We start from the raw sequence: 13,253 nt of genomic DNA, 5'->3' as shown, positions 1-13,253 counted from the left end.
TCACTTTCACACGACTCATCAGTTTATACAGCCAGACAAATGGAAAGTTTGCTCAGAGCAGGGCCAGTTTTATCCGCGGCAGCTTCCCGTCACATCTGTATTGTATTGCACTGATCAAACTTCCAAGTCCCTTGGGTGCGTAACTGACCCCAGGGTTTCTCAGAGAGCGGGTATATGTTAGCAGGATACCCCTACAGCCACATTGGTTAATATCCCCTCTACCGGGGAGCTACCTGTACCACTTTCACATCCACTGTGGCAACTCAGCTGATGGTTTGTACCAATAAATTAGCACAGGAGGTAAGAGCAGGCAATCAGAGGGTTGATCCCCCTGCTGTTGGTGTGTCAAAGTGTCCCTGAGCAAGACATCTAACCTCCAATTGCTTGATGAGCTGATTGGTGCCTTGCATGGCAGCCTTTCACTGTTGCCGTGTGAGTGTGTTACTGGGTGAATGAGAGGCATTAATTGAAATGCAGTCCAAAATACGTGATGGCTGACTGTAGCCATTTTACAGGATGTGTTCGAGTGGGCACCCTCCTGAACTAACCGCAGATAAAGCCATTCTGGAGGGGGCTCACCTGGGCCACAGCGACCTGCGTCTGCTGCATGAGGGGGCTCACCTGGGCCACTGACCTGCGACTGCTGCATGAGGGGGCTCACCTGGGCCACAGTGACCTGCTGCTGCTGCTGCATGAGGGGGCACACCTGTGCCACTGCGACCTGCGTCTGCTGCATGAGGGGGCTCACCTGTGCCACAGCGACCTGGGTCTGCTGCATGAGGGGGCTCACCTGGGCCACAGCGACCTGTGTCTGCTGCTGCTGCTGGTGCAGCTGGTGCTGCAGGAGCTGCAGGTGGTGCTGTGCAGCCAGGGGCGTCAGCGCGGGGGAGCAGGGGCTGACCGGAGACCGGGAGCTGCGTGACACCGTGTACAGCGAGCACTTCTCCAAATCCTGCAAGAGAAACGACCGAGCAGTGAGGGGCGGGAGGAGGAGGTGCAGAGAGGAGGGGCAGGAGGAGCGTGACAGGAACACATCAAGGAGCTGCTGAGAATATCATCTTTGCACCACATCTTGTAGGGGAAAATTCACAGAATGAAAGATCTCCCTCCTAAAAGCATGATAACCAATCACAAGTCAAAATCAGACTCCGCCTTAGTGAGCAGGCTGGTTCCTCCAAAACTCACGACGATGTGTGCTAAAAGTTTATCAATATATCTGTATTTAAGTATGATATGTACCCTGTATAGTTTCAAACTGATTAACTGCTAAATTGTGCTAGGATTACACAGTGAGCCCAGCCAGCTGGCAGGGGGGGGGCCCGTCTTGAACTGTGTAGACCAAACTGTCAAGGACACGGGCATAGCAAGATATGACTGTACAGCTGATTTCTCCGGGACTCTCAATGTTTTATGCCAGGAGTGTATCTATTTGACCTAGAATATTAATTATAGCTGAGCTTATGAAAACGCAAGAAACCACAGTGAAAACTGTTGAAATGAGAGCAAAGAATGCTACGTACATTTATTCCCTTAGAAGAGAATAATTAATCAAATGTTTAGTATGTCTGTATATTAGAAAAGTATATTAGAAGTGAATATTAATGAAATGTTTAGTTTGTCTGTATATTTTCAATGATTACTGCTGCTTAGTTTGTCTTATAAAAGCGAAAGATACAGAGTGACGTGTATGGATAACGTGTTAGAGGGAGGGCATCCAGAACTTTGAGGTCTGGTAGTTTGCCAAGAGCAGGTGCGGGGTGAAGTGAGGACACGTAGTTGGCAGAATGCCCTGAACTTTGTACAGAGTTGGCAGAGCATAAGGACCGTTGGCAATTTGCCACAATGACGTTGTGGGAGGAGCGTTGGGAGGAGTTACGATAAGAAAAGTGTGGGTGATTTGCCAGAATGCGGTTCGAGGAGGAGTTGTAGGTGGAGTAACTGTGTATAAAATGGGTGTACAAATGCCAGTCGGGGTTCAGTTCTGGAGAGCTGATCCGGCTTTATGCACGTGTGCTAATAAAGTCTGATTTTCCTGAAGATCTTGCTGCCTGGTGTCGTCTTTTCCCTCGCGAAGATGTTTTTCGACAAATTGAAGATTTGGACTCTGTCGTTTCCTAGACACGACAATCTTTGCACCTGACGGTACATTTAGCCTCTCCCTCTCTCTCTACCTCCTACTCTCTATCCTTCCCCCTCCCACTCTTTTGCTTTCTCTCTCCCCTTTTTATGAGCATCTCTCCCTCTGTCGGTTTCCCTCCCTTCTTATATTATCTCTCTTCGGTCTCTCTCCCTGTAACTCATCTGCGTAGCCAGGGCAGCATTATTACAGCCTTTATTAGACTGCTGAGACGGAGTGTGGCGGTAGCAGAGGCTTGTGAACGACGCGCTGGAGCTGACGGCGAGCGACCCTGCCGACCCCCGGCCTCACTGCCACGGCAACTCTCACTGCCACGGCAACTCTCAAGGCCGGCCCTGTTCCGGAGCAGAATGAGATTTTCGGCTTCTCCCAGCGAGAGCACGGACGAGGGAGTCTATTTCAGGGCACATCACCGTAGCCAAGCCATTCGCATCTTTCATATGAAAATGTAAACAGACGCAAGGAACTCAGCGGCCCCACCTACACAGATCCCCAAGTCCTCACATTTCAGGCTTTATTGCCTGTATTACTATATATATATATATATATTACTGTATATATCCATGTATTACTCCATATGTGGACTGCCTATAGCCTAGCCCTAGTGGCTGAGGTGCTTGACTGGGACCTGGATGGTTGGTGGTTCAAGCCCCGGTGTAGCCACAATAACATCAGTGGTGCAGCTGATGGGCCCAAGGATCTGTAATGGAGTCCCACAAAGATCTGTGTTGGGAGCTCTGCATCTCTTTTACATAAATTATTATGATAATAAGAGCAGTGATGTTAATAGCAATGACTTCAGATCAGAGGTTTAGCTCTACTTTGGAATTAATAAATGTAATCCAAGATACAGTAGACATACGGTACACTGTCTATCAGTCTCTACATCACACTTTTAAAGACTAATTCACAGGGCTAAACAACACAGAGTTGAACGTCCAAGGATACAAAAACCCCTCAACCCCACAGTGCTCCAGAGGGATTGGCCCCCGGTTAGTCTAGCCAACTGTAAGTCGCATTGGATAAAAGCATCAGCAAAATAACTAATGTAATGAATAAACGGAAACGTATTATTTATCCCACATGGCCACATGGCCACTTTCCACTGTAGGAACAGGCCCTCGACAACCACACCAGCTGCACGGACGGCAGGCTGCCTGTACAAACTACTGTCGTGGACCCCAGTGAGGCTCTGAATGACGGACAGTAAGGTAATGGCGGGTCCCTGAGACTCGGACCGACGGTGCGGCGAGGACTACCAAGCACCGCACAAACACCCGGCCGCATCTCCCCAGCATCAGAAAGGCTTTCGATGCTCCCGCAGTTCCCGTTTCCGAGAGTAGAGAAGCGCACACTCTTATCACAGGGCTCTCTGACAGACGCACGGGAAGAAAGCCTTTACTCTTCCCCAGCTGTTCCACTCTGATAAGATGTGGGGGGGGGGTGTTCAAACATGCCCGCTCGATGAAATAATTGGCCTGGAATATTTGAGGATGAAGAGAATGGGGGGGGGGGGGGGGGGGGGGGGGGTTGTGTTACAGGGTGCCATTAGAGGCGGCCATTTTGTTGATTTCATGTGGAAACAGATGTGCTTGAATGGAGCGGCATCACACAAAACCGCCCCTTTTTTTCCCCCAGGGGATTCCTCCTTTCCACACCCCGGGGAGATAGAGTATTTGTCTTTGTTGTCCTAACACAATGCGGCAGCCTGCAGAGCGGACAGAGCCTCAGGTTGGTGCTTTGAAATGCAAATAGCTTAAGACGCAAAACATAAGCCAGAGCATTTCCTCAATATTTCGGGAAAACAAGTTAAGGCAGATGTAAAGTGGAATCAAATGATGATGAGCTTTTCTCAAAGATATTGCTGATAATAGTGTCATTGTGGAGAGCTTTACCAGAGGAGAGTGTATAAATATGCCTATAATTACATCTTATACACACAATGACTGAATGTCTGATAAGGAAAAGAGTATTAAAAGTATTATAAAAACAATACCACTAGCCCTGGTAGCAAATATTATTCAAAGAAGTACAGGAGATCATTTCTCCATCACTGTCAGGCAGATTTATGTTGAATTTATGTAAAAAAACTGGAGAAGTGCTAGATGACTGGCAGCAGCCCAATGCGAGTATATTAAAATGGGGACCTTACCAATTCAGGAACATAGAAGCCTATTTTTTCATGTAAAAAAAAACAGAATCTTTCACTTATTACAAGCTGGAACGGTACTTGAAAAATCATGGATAGCTAACATGTTTTTGCAGGGAGAGGCCATGTGTAGCAAACTTACTGGACGTGATGAAGTACTACATTAGACTCACTGTCAAACTGAAACTGCAGTTACCTGGAAGGCAAACACTAAGAGCAACTGGAGGACGATCATTTCTGTGCAAGGTTCTGTGTTGACTATGACTTCAGATCAGAGGTTTAGCTCTACTTGGGAATTAATTAATGTAATTCAAGATATAGTACGTATACGGTACATTGTCCATCAATCTCTACATCAGGCTTATCAGGATTAATTAACAGGCCTAAACACCACAGAGTTGAATGTCCAAGGATACAAAAAAGAATATATTAAAGAAGAAACCAGAATCACACTTAATGAAAGAATAATTAAAAAGCACTGCATTGATGTTCCAAACATGAATCTGAGATATGGAGATTTTGGATTTACATATTTCCAGTCTCCAGATTCCTCCAGATTAACCGTACACGGCTGGTGGACCTGTAGCAGCCAGGAGGCTCAATCTCCTCGTCAGGCTTGTGCGGATTAATAGCTTTGCTGCTGCAGGGTCGCCCCCTGTGTGCGGGAGCCATTTTAGAGATAAGCAGCATTAGCACATGTAGCATCAGTAATGATCCAGCACATTTTCAGAGAAAAGCAGGAAAATACTGGGGAAGTGGCTGGCTGTGGCGTTGCTTGAAATGTTAAACCAAAAGTTCCCTTCGAGAGTGCAAACACATTACCTCAGGCGCACGGAGACCAAATAATGAGAGAGAGAGAGAGAGGTCAGTAGTGATTGCGGTCTCTCTTTTCAGCGAACCGCAATGACAGCTAACAGCAGTGTAGAGTGGAGGGGGTTCAGCACTGTGGGTCCAAATCCTGAGTGGGACAGGAAACCCCGTTGTAGACCCAGGGAAAATTAATCGCGATTCCCCCCTCCCACTTGTCTACTTTCTGGAAATATATTTGGCAGATGCACACGATCCTCACCAAATGGTATCTCCCTTTTGAACTGAGAATCATATTCTAGTTCATTTGTTGATTTTCATCAGTTAGCAGATGATTTTTGTTAACCTCTTACGGGTGGATGTGATCTGCGCGTTACATCTCCCTTAACAGACAGATGCGACCTGCACGTTACATCTCCCTTAACAGACGGGACGCTGGCGTTGTAGTTGATTATATGACCGGTGTACAACACACATGACCGTTGAAATGCGTTGTGATTCCTAGGCCTTTCTGAGTTTTCTAGAGGGCTCCGTAGCCCATAATGGGTTAAAGTATATGATATGATGTTCGATATGTACAGTATCTCAGAAGTAACTATTCACTGATTCAGCAGGTGTTTTGTCTTCACCTGTGTCTGTCTAAGACGATCATTATTTTAGTGTATTTAGGTGCTGGTCTATCATTGCACTGAGGCAAGTTGTACGAAATAAGACAATTTATACCTTAAAAAAAGAAACGTACACATGACCTTTTTTACCAAAAGGTATCATATGCATCCCAGGTGAGGCCAAGGTACTGTACATGGGGTTGGATTTCACTTTCTGCAGCACTGTCCAAATCAGGCTGGAAAATACTAACGTTCACCACAATAATGGCTGGTCAATACAATGGTAACTATTATTAATTATTATTATTATTATTATTATTATTATTATCATTATCATCGTTATTAACTCTAAAGATGTAACGCGTTGATTTCAAAACAAACATTTATAGTTCTTCTGTAATAACTGCTGGAACTCAAAATTGATTATATTAATTAATTCTATTTCAACAAGGATTTATGTAAATAAGAGCTTGAAAACATCTTGGCTTTTATTATCAGTAAGAAATCTGAAATATGACGTCCAGTAGCTGTGCTTACTGTATCCTGCCACTAGAAGGCAACGAAGACATGTATTCAAAATGAATCTACACCACTGAAGCATGCTACATTTACACATCCACTGCAGTTGACACGGAAATGAGGGTTTTTGATTAGAATTTTAATGGTTTCATTGCCCTTTGATTACATTTTTAATTAATCTGCTTAAAAAAAACAACAATTTTGACAATAATGGTTCGCTCACTCTTACGTTCTGTGAAGAAATCTACCCTCCACACGGTTGTTGCCATGAAATCTCGATCACTGGCAGCTCATAATTACAGTGCTGGGCGAGGCTCCTGCGAGAGGCGCGCTCGTTAGCTCGTTAATTAACGCGCCGGTGTGTGACGGGGAGGGGGGAGGGGCGCGGTGACGGGTGCGCACGGAGACAGGTGGCGGTGAACCCCTCCGGGAGACGGCCCGGGTCCCACCGAGCCCAGCAGTCAGCGTGTCCACACAGCCCTGGGACGTACCCCGGTTTAAAAAACCCCACAGCTGGCCTAGTGCCAACAGCTGGCTCCTGTCTGACGGCATATGAAGTAACGCGCTGGCTGTTCTTCCCCCCTGGAGCTGGTCCTCTGACGCTGGGCTCAGGCCGCACGCAAGCCGCGGGGGTGACGTGGCAGGTTGACGGAGAGCGGGCGGTCAGCACGCGCAGCAGCCTCGCCTTCGTCCCTCCCAGACGGCCCTCTTATTAATAGCATTTTATTTTTATTAAACCTGGAGTGGTGGGGAGGGTGTGGGCAGTTCCCAGGGACCCCCCCCCTCCCTCCAACACCAGAGCAGGCAAAAGGAAAAGTCATTTCCCCTTGCTCCAGTTGTGCAGCAGAGTTACAGGGCTGAGCTGGAGCGTGCAGCCGACACAGTGAAGCATCTCAGGGGTGAAATTGTGCAGCTAAAACGGCCCTGGGGCCGAAGAGGGAGATTAAAGGAAAGCCCCCTGTCAAATATTCACTCGAAAAAGTATCTCTGCTTATAAAGCTCTACCTTCCAAAGCAGTCGGATGTTGAAGACAATACAGTATTTCACTTTTGGTTTCATTCCCTTAGAATCTTCCAACAAAGGCAAAATAAACTTGTTCTGGCCTGCACTAAAAACTAAGGACCGTGAGGCCTGTACCCTTCCAGTTTGGACAGTGGGAGCTCATTCGGCACTGAGATATGTTGAAGACAGAAGTATCATAGCAGGGCAAGGCAGCGTCTTGGGTTCAACACCCAACTCAGTGTCTTAAAATGCCCACATAGAAGGTTCCACTTAAAAGTATTCAAGACCACTTGGTATGGAAGGCCCATAGCTTTTGTCTGTTGATACAGAAAACAGTACAGTATGCAGTACACATTGGTAGTGGAGTACATGAGACATTGCGTCAATAGATTTGATCCTTGCATGAAAGGAGCTATATGAACGACAGCCAACGTCATTAGAATTCTGTCAGGGGGGGGAATTGTAAAAGTTCAATTCACTGGCATTTTAAATGAGTACACGCTGGTACAAGTGTATGTCTATGCAAATGCAGTATAAAAAGTAGTAACTGCTCGTGTGAACAGGATTTTCAGGCAATAGAATATTCTAATTGTTGTGACATGAGTTCTGTCGCACCCAATTCACATAGGGAACATTTCTGGGCAGAACATTGCATCATACGTTACCATTCCTTTCAGAGAAATCGGCATGACCTCAGTGAGCACTTTATTAGGTATATATTAGACCTATTGGACTTACTACTGCTGCTGTAGCCTATCCACTTAAGAGGTTTGACCCTTCTCCACTGACCTCTCTCATTAACAAGGCAATGTCGCCCACAGAACTGCTGCTCACTGGATGTTTTTTGTCTCTCGCACCATTCTCTAGAGACTGTTGAGCATGAAAATAGCAGTTTCTGAGATATTCAAACCACCCTGTCTGGCAACAACAATCTTTCCATGGTCAAAGTCACTTAGATTACATTTCTTCTACACTCACACGACATTTGATCTGAAAAAGAACTGAACCTATTGAACCCACGTCAGCATGCTTTTATGCATTTAGTTGCTGTCACCTGCTTGGCTGATTAAATATTTGCATTAACAACCTGGTGTACAGGTCTCACCGAGCGGGTCGTCACGCCCGCGGGGCTCACCTGGAAGGTCTTGTCTTTGAGGTTGTGGCCGGGCTTCACCACGTTGAGCTCGGCCAGGCTCTGCAGGATCTCGCTGACGGCATGCTCACACAGCGTCCCCGCCTGCGACTGCACCACCGTCCCGCCCACGTCGTCCCCCGCCTCCCCGGGCAGCGGACCGCCTGGGGACCGCAAAAACATCCCCGCTGTGTTTACAGTGCCACCGGCCACCTTCAAGTGCCTCCCAGCAAACTCGCCAATGTATGTCAGCTTCTTACTGTTCATAAGGCTGATGTGGCGAGAAGTTAGAACCAGGGTTCCCCCCCCCATCTCAAGACCACCTAAACTGATCACCCTGTGGTTGAGGGTCCCCAACTCGAGAAAAGTGTTGGCCCTGAATCCTGAATCCAACACCACTGTATGGGCTGCAAGGCAGATGCTGCCTAACACAAGAATATGGATGTATATCATTACATCACAAACCTATCATTTTGTCACTAATGATATATGGGTATAACAAAATAGTCTATAATTACAGGACTCCTCCATGCCCCGCAGTATGGAGTCCCCGTGGGCTAGAACACACACCAGACAGCGCTGTAAGAGGATTCTCCGCACGCTCTCACCTTCGCTCGACTGCTCCTCCACGGACTGGTCGCTCTCCCCGTCAGCCTGTCCGTCTACGCCCTGCTGCGCGTGCTGCAGGCTGATCTTGTGACACACCTCGAAGGCCTGGCCCACCGTGCGAACGATGCGCATGGCCTGGGTCTGAGACGGACACACGGACAGACAGACAGACAGGCGTGAGGACCCAGGGCAGGGAAGGAGGGCTCTGTGTGTGGGAGCAGGGCGGGGCTGTGTGTGTGGGAGCAGGGCGGGGCTCTGTGTGCGGGAGCAGGGCGGGGCTCTGTGTGCGGGAGCAGGGCGGGGCTCTGTGTGCGGGAGCAGGGCGGGGCTCAGTGTGTGGGAGCAGGGCGGGGCTGTGTGGGTGGGAGCAGGGCGGGGCTGTGTGTGTGGGAGCAGGGCGGGGCTCTGTGTGTGGGAGCAGAGCGGGGCTGTGTGGGTGGGAGCAGGGCGGGGCTGTGTGTGTGGGAGCAGGGCGGGGCTGTGTGTGGGAGCGGGGGCGGGGCTGTGTGTGTGGGAGCAGGTCGGGGCTCTGTGTGTGGGAGCAGGGCGGGGCTCTGTGTGTGGGAGCAGGGCGGGGCTCTGTGTGTGGGAGCAGGGCGGGGCTCTGTGTGTGGGAGCAGGGCGGGGCTGTGTGTGTGGGAGCAGGGCGGGGCTGTGTGGAGGGGAGCAGGGCGGGGCTCTGTGTGCGGGAGCAGGGCGGGGCTCTGTGTGCGGGAGCAGGGCGGGGCTCTGTGTGCGGGAGCAGGGCGGGGCTGTGTGGGTGGGAGCAGGGCGGGGCTGTGTGTGTGGGAGCAGGGCGGGGCTCTGTGTGTGGGAGCAGAGCGGGGCTGTGTGGGTGGGAGCAGGGCGGGGCTGTGTGTGTGGGAGCAGGGCGGGGCTGTGTGTGGGAGCGGGGGCGGGGCTGTGTGTGTGGGAGCAGGTCGGGGCTCTGTGTGTGGGAGCAGGGCGGGGCTCTGTGTGTGGGAGCAGGGCGGGGCTCTGTGTGTGGGAGCAGGGCGGGGCTCTGTGTGTGGGAGCAGGGCGGGGCTCTGTGTGTGGGAGCAGGGCGGGGCTCTGTGTGTGGGAGCAGGGCGGGGCTCTGTGTGTGGGAGCAGGGCGGGGCTCTGTGTGTGGGAGCAGGGCGGGGCTGTGTGTGTGGGAGCAGGGCGGGGCTGTGTGGAGGGGAGCAGGGCGGGGCTCTGTGTGCGGGAGCAGGGCGGGGCTCTGTGTGCGGGAGCAGGGCGGGGCTCTGTGTGTGGGAGCAGGGCAGGGCTCAGTGTGTGGGAGGGGCTCTGTGTGTGGGAGCAGGGCGGGGCTCTGTGTGGAGGGGAGCAGGGCGGGGCTCTGTGTGGAGGGGAGCAGGGCGGGGCTCTGTGTGGAGGGGAGCAGGGCGGGGCTCTGTGTGGAGGGGAGCAGGGCGGGGCTCTGTGTGGAGGGGAGCAGGGCGGGGCTCAGTGGGTGGGAACAGTTACCTTCTTCTTGGACTTGAAGACGTTGCATCTGAAGGAGTTGCTTGTTCCGTCTCGGGCAATGTAGCTGAAGATCTTCAGATCTTGGGAGTCGTGGGACACGTAGAAAATTCTGAAAATTCAGACGCGAAGGCTTAAAGACGTCTTTAATGTCTTTAAAAAAATACAACCAAGATGTGATGTATAAAACTTTAAAGCTTTAACAGATGCATCTGCTGCTTCTAATTAAAGTCTTATTTATCGCTGCGCAGCATTACAGAAGTAGTATTACTGGCCCATCAGTGTTTCCTACTGCTGCACAGAAAGAGCGATAGTGCTGCCTGATGCACTATAAAGAGAGCAGTAAAGGGAGAAATACTGCTGCACTGTGCCCTACGCACCGAGACCAATACTGCTGCCTGGACACACACACACACACACTCACACACTCACACACTCACACACTCACACACTCACACACTCACACACTCACACACTCACACAACAACACTCACACACTCTCTCACACACACACACACACAGACACACTGCAGCACAGTACACACACACACACACACACACTCACACTGCAGCACAGCACACACACACACACACACACACACTCGCTCGCTCATTCACTCACTCTCTCACACACACACTGCAGCACAGTACACACACACACAGAGCAGCACAGTACACACACACACACACACACACACACACACACACACACACAGAGCAGCACAGTACACACACACACACACACAGAGCAGCACAGTACACACACACACACACACACACACACACACAGAGCAGCACAGTACACACACACACACACACACACACACACAGAGCAGCACAGTACACACACTCGTACTGCGGCACAGTACACGCACGCACACACAATCAAACTCACACTGCAGCCCAGCGCATGATACTGACAGCAGCACTGTTGCTCTGTGCTTGGGAGAGATACCGCTTTTTCTGGACAAGGGAATACAATCTCATAGGGCTTCACCATGAATATGATCCTCTCTGAGACTGGTCTTTTCCCCCCCTTTTTTCCACCATATCACAGTTTCCGTGAATGCGGGACTGAGCAGTGGTCTGTTACAGGGAGGGCCGGTTGGGGGTTCAGAGTAAATACGCCTGTCTGTGTCTTTGACGGCTTTTAATTATGAGAGCCCCAGGCACTACGGGACATGAGACTAATCAGTTGGGTTTGGCAGTGATTTAGACCTTGTAGTCTCTTGGCTGGATCTGTGTTGAATGTCCACTTAGTCACCTAACAACACTGCAGCTGCAGTGCCGTTCTGTCAGTAATGCTCACTGCGTGACTGTAATGTGACTGTAAATTGTATCAGAAAAAGCTCAAATAATGTATAGTCGTTTTACACAACACATATAGTGCCATTATGTGATATTACAGCAAATTAACTAACTGAAAATCCATGAGTCTCTAGTTCACAGGCCAGACGCTGAGAGGAAGAGACTTGACATTTCAAAGCCCAACATTCATATGATTATGGGTGTTACCGGCCAAGTCACCAAATGCAAATATAACTCAATTCGAAAATCAACATGAAAAAGGACACAGACTAAACACAGAAGCAATACCTTCTTTCAGCTCAATTAACAGGCCAACATTAAAACCTTCTCATTCAACAAACAACCATAACAAACCATGACAAACACCACAAAAAAAAAAAAAGCTCACTCAAAACAACAATATCTTCTCTTCAGTTGGCACACTGTGTTCAGAGATATTCTGCATATGAAGACCGTAAACATAAATGAACATGTACAGGTGCTCCATAACAGCCTTTCCATCAATGACATGATAGCATCATCTTCAATTCACTTTGAGGAGCAATAAAGTGGTTTCTGTACAAGACCAGGATAAAGTGACTCACTCCGACCAGAACATTCTGAGGTGGGGGCCTAGGAATAGCTCACGTGTCACTTCATAAAGTCACATCAATTCTTTAGCATCGGAGTGCACAAAAACCACATCCAGTTAATTGCATTAATGAGGATTTCATGAATTAAAAATATGAATTTCCATGACCAGACGTCAGCCATTTCGCGACAAAATAATCTTTTAAAGAGATGCATTATTCATTCTAACATGATGAGCATTCTAGCGGATTGGCCTTTAAATATGAATGTATGGTGGGCTCCAAAGATGCCAGCCCTTTCCAGTGAAAACGCAGGGCTTCCACGCGATGACATTACTCCCAAATCACAGCAATCGGTGACCTTAGGTCCCACTGACACAGCAGAACAGTGGAACAAACATGGTAAATCCTTCCCACGCCCGTGGTAAAACAATTATAGCCCCCCCCCCCCCCCCAACACACACACAGACACACGTGACCAATGTTTTATTCATACACAAGCTTACAGAATACGAGAGCCATTCTAATTGCTCTTTGAAAGCCATTACTGCAGTGCATCAACTCATGCATAGGCGATAACTGCATGCCTCATGCATGTGACATATGGGCTGCATATTAATGAGTGGTAAGGTGCCTTAATGACAAGCCTTCATTAGGTATTCAGCAGAACTCCAGAAACAGCAGGTCCCAGCCAACTGCGCAGTGATGAATTAAAACCTGCATGTACACATTACCATACATCTGCAGACCAGAACGTGTTGAATCACCTGTTCAATAGGTCGGGCGTAAGATTAAGCTGTATAAATGCATATGTTTACATAGTTGTGGCAGTCGGGGCTCAGTTCGCAGGGCTATCTGAGGACCACGCCTACTGGCTAAGTAGACACACCTGGATCGGATTACGAGTCAGTCCAGGGATTTAAAAGTGTGCTTCTTTCCACAGTAGGCGGCTGAGACTGGGAAAC

At 49.2% G+C, this 13,253-nt stretch overlaps 1 protein-coding gene across 2 annotated transcripts in view; it reads right to left on the bottom strand.

Moving 5' to 3' along the window:
- si:dkey-34e4.1 (carboxyl-terminal PDZ ligand of neuronal nitric oxide synthase protein) overlaps nucleotides 1-13,253 on the bottom strand; it is a 61,703-nt gene that overhangs the window by 20,287 nt on the left and 28,163 nt on the right. For both annotated transcript variants that reach the window (XM_061215886.1, XM_061215887.1), the window contains exons 5-8: nucleotides 10,415-10,523; nucleotides 8,963-9,104; nucleotides 8,358-8,518; nucleotides 791-952 (exon numbers count right to left, since the gene is read on the bottom strand). In XM_061215886.1, the coding sequence (XP_061071870.1) occupies nucleotides 791-952; nucleotides 8,358-8,518; nucleotides 8,963-9,104; nucleotides 10,415-10,523 (574 nt within the window). The remainder of the gene's footprint in view (nucleotides 1-790; nucleotides 953-8,357; nucleotides 8,519-8,962; nucleotides 9,105-10,414; nucleotides 10,524-13,253) is intronic.

This window comes from Conger conger, chromosome 12 (genome assembly GCF_963514075.1).
Source record: "Conger conger chromosome 12, fConCon1.1, whole genome shotgun sequence".
NCBI lineage: Eukaryota > Metazoa > Chordata > Actinopteri > Anguilliformes > Congridae > Conger > Conger conger.
This window is presented reverse-complemented; position numbering and strand designations above follow the sequence as displayed.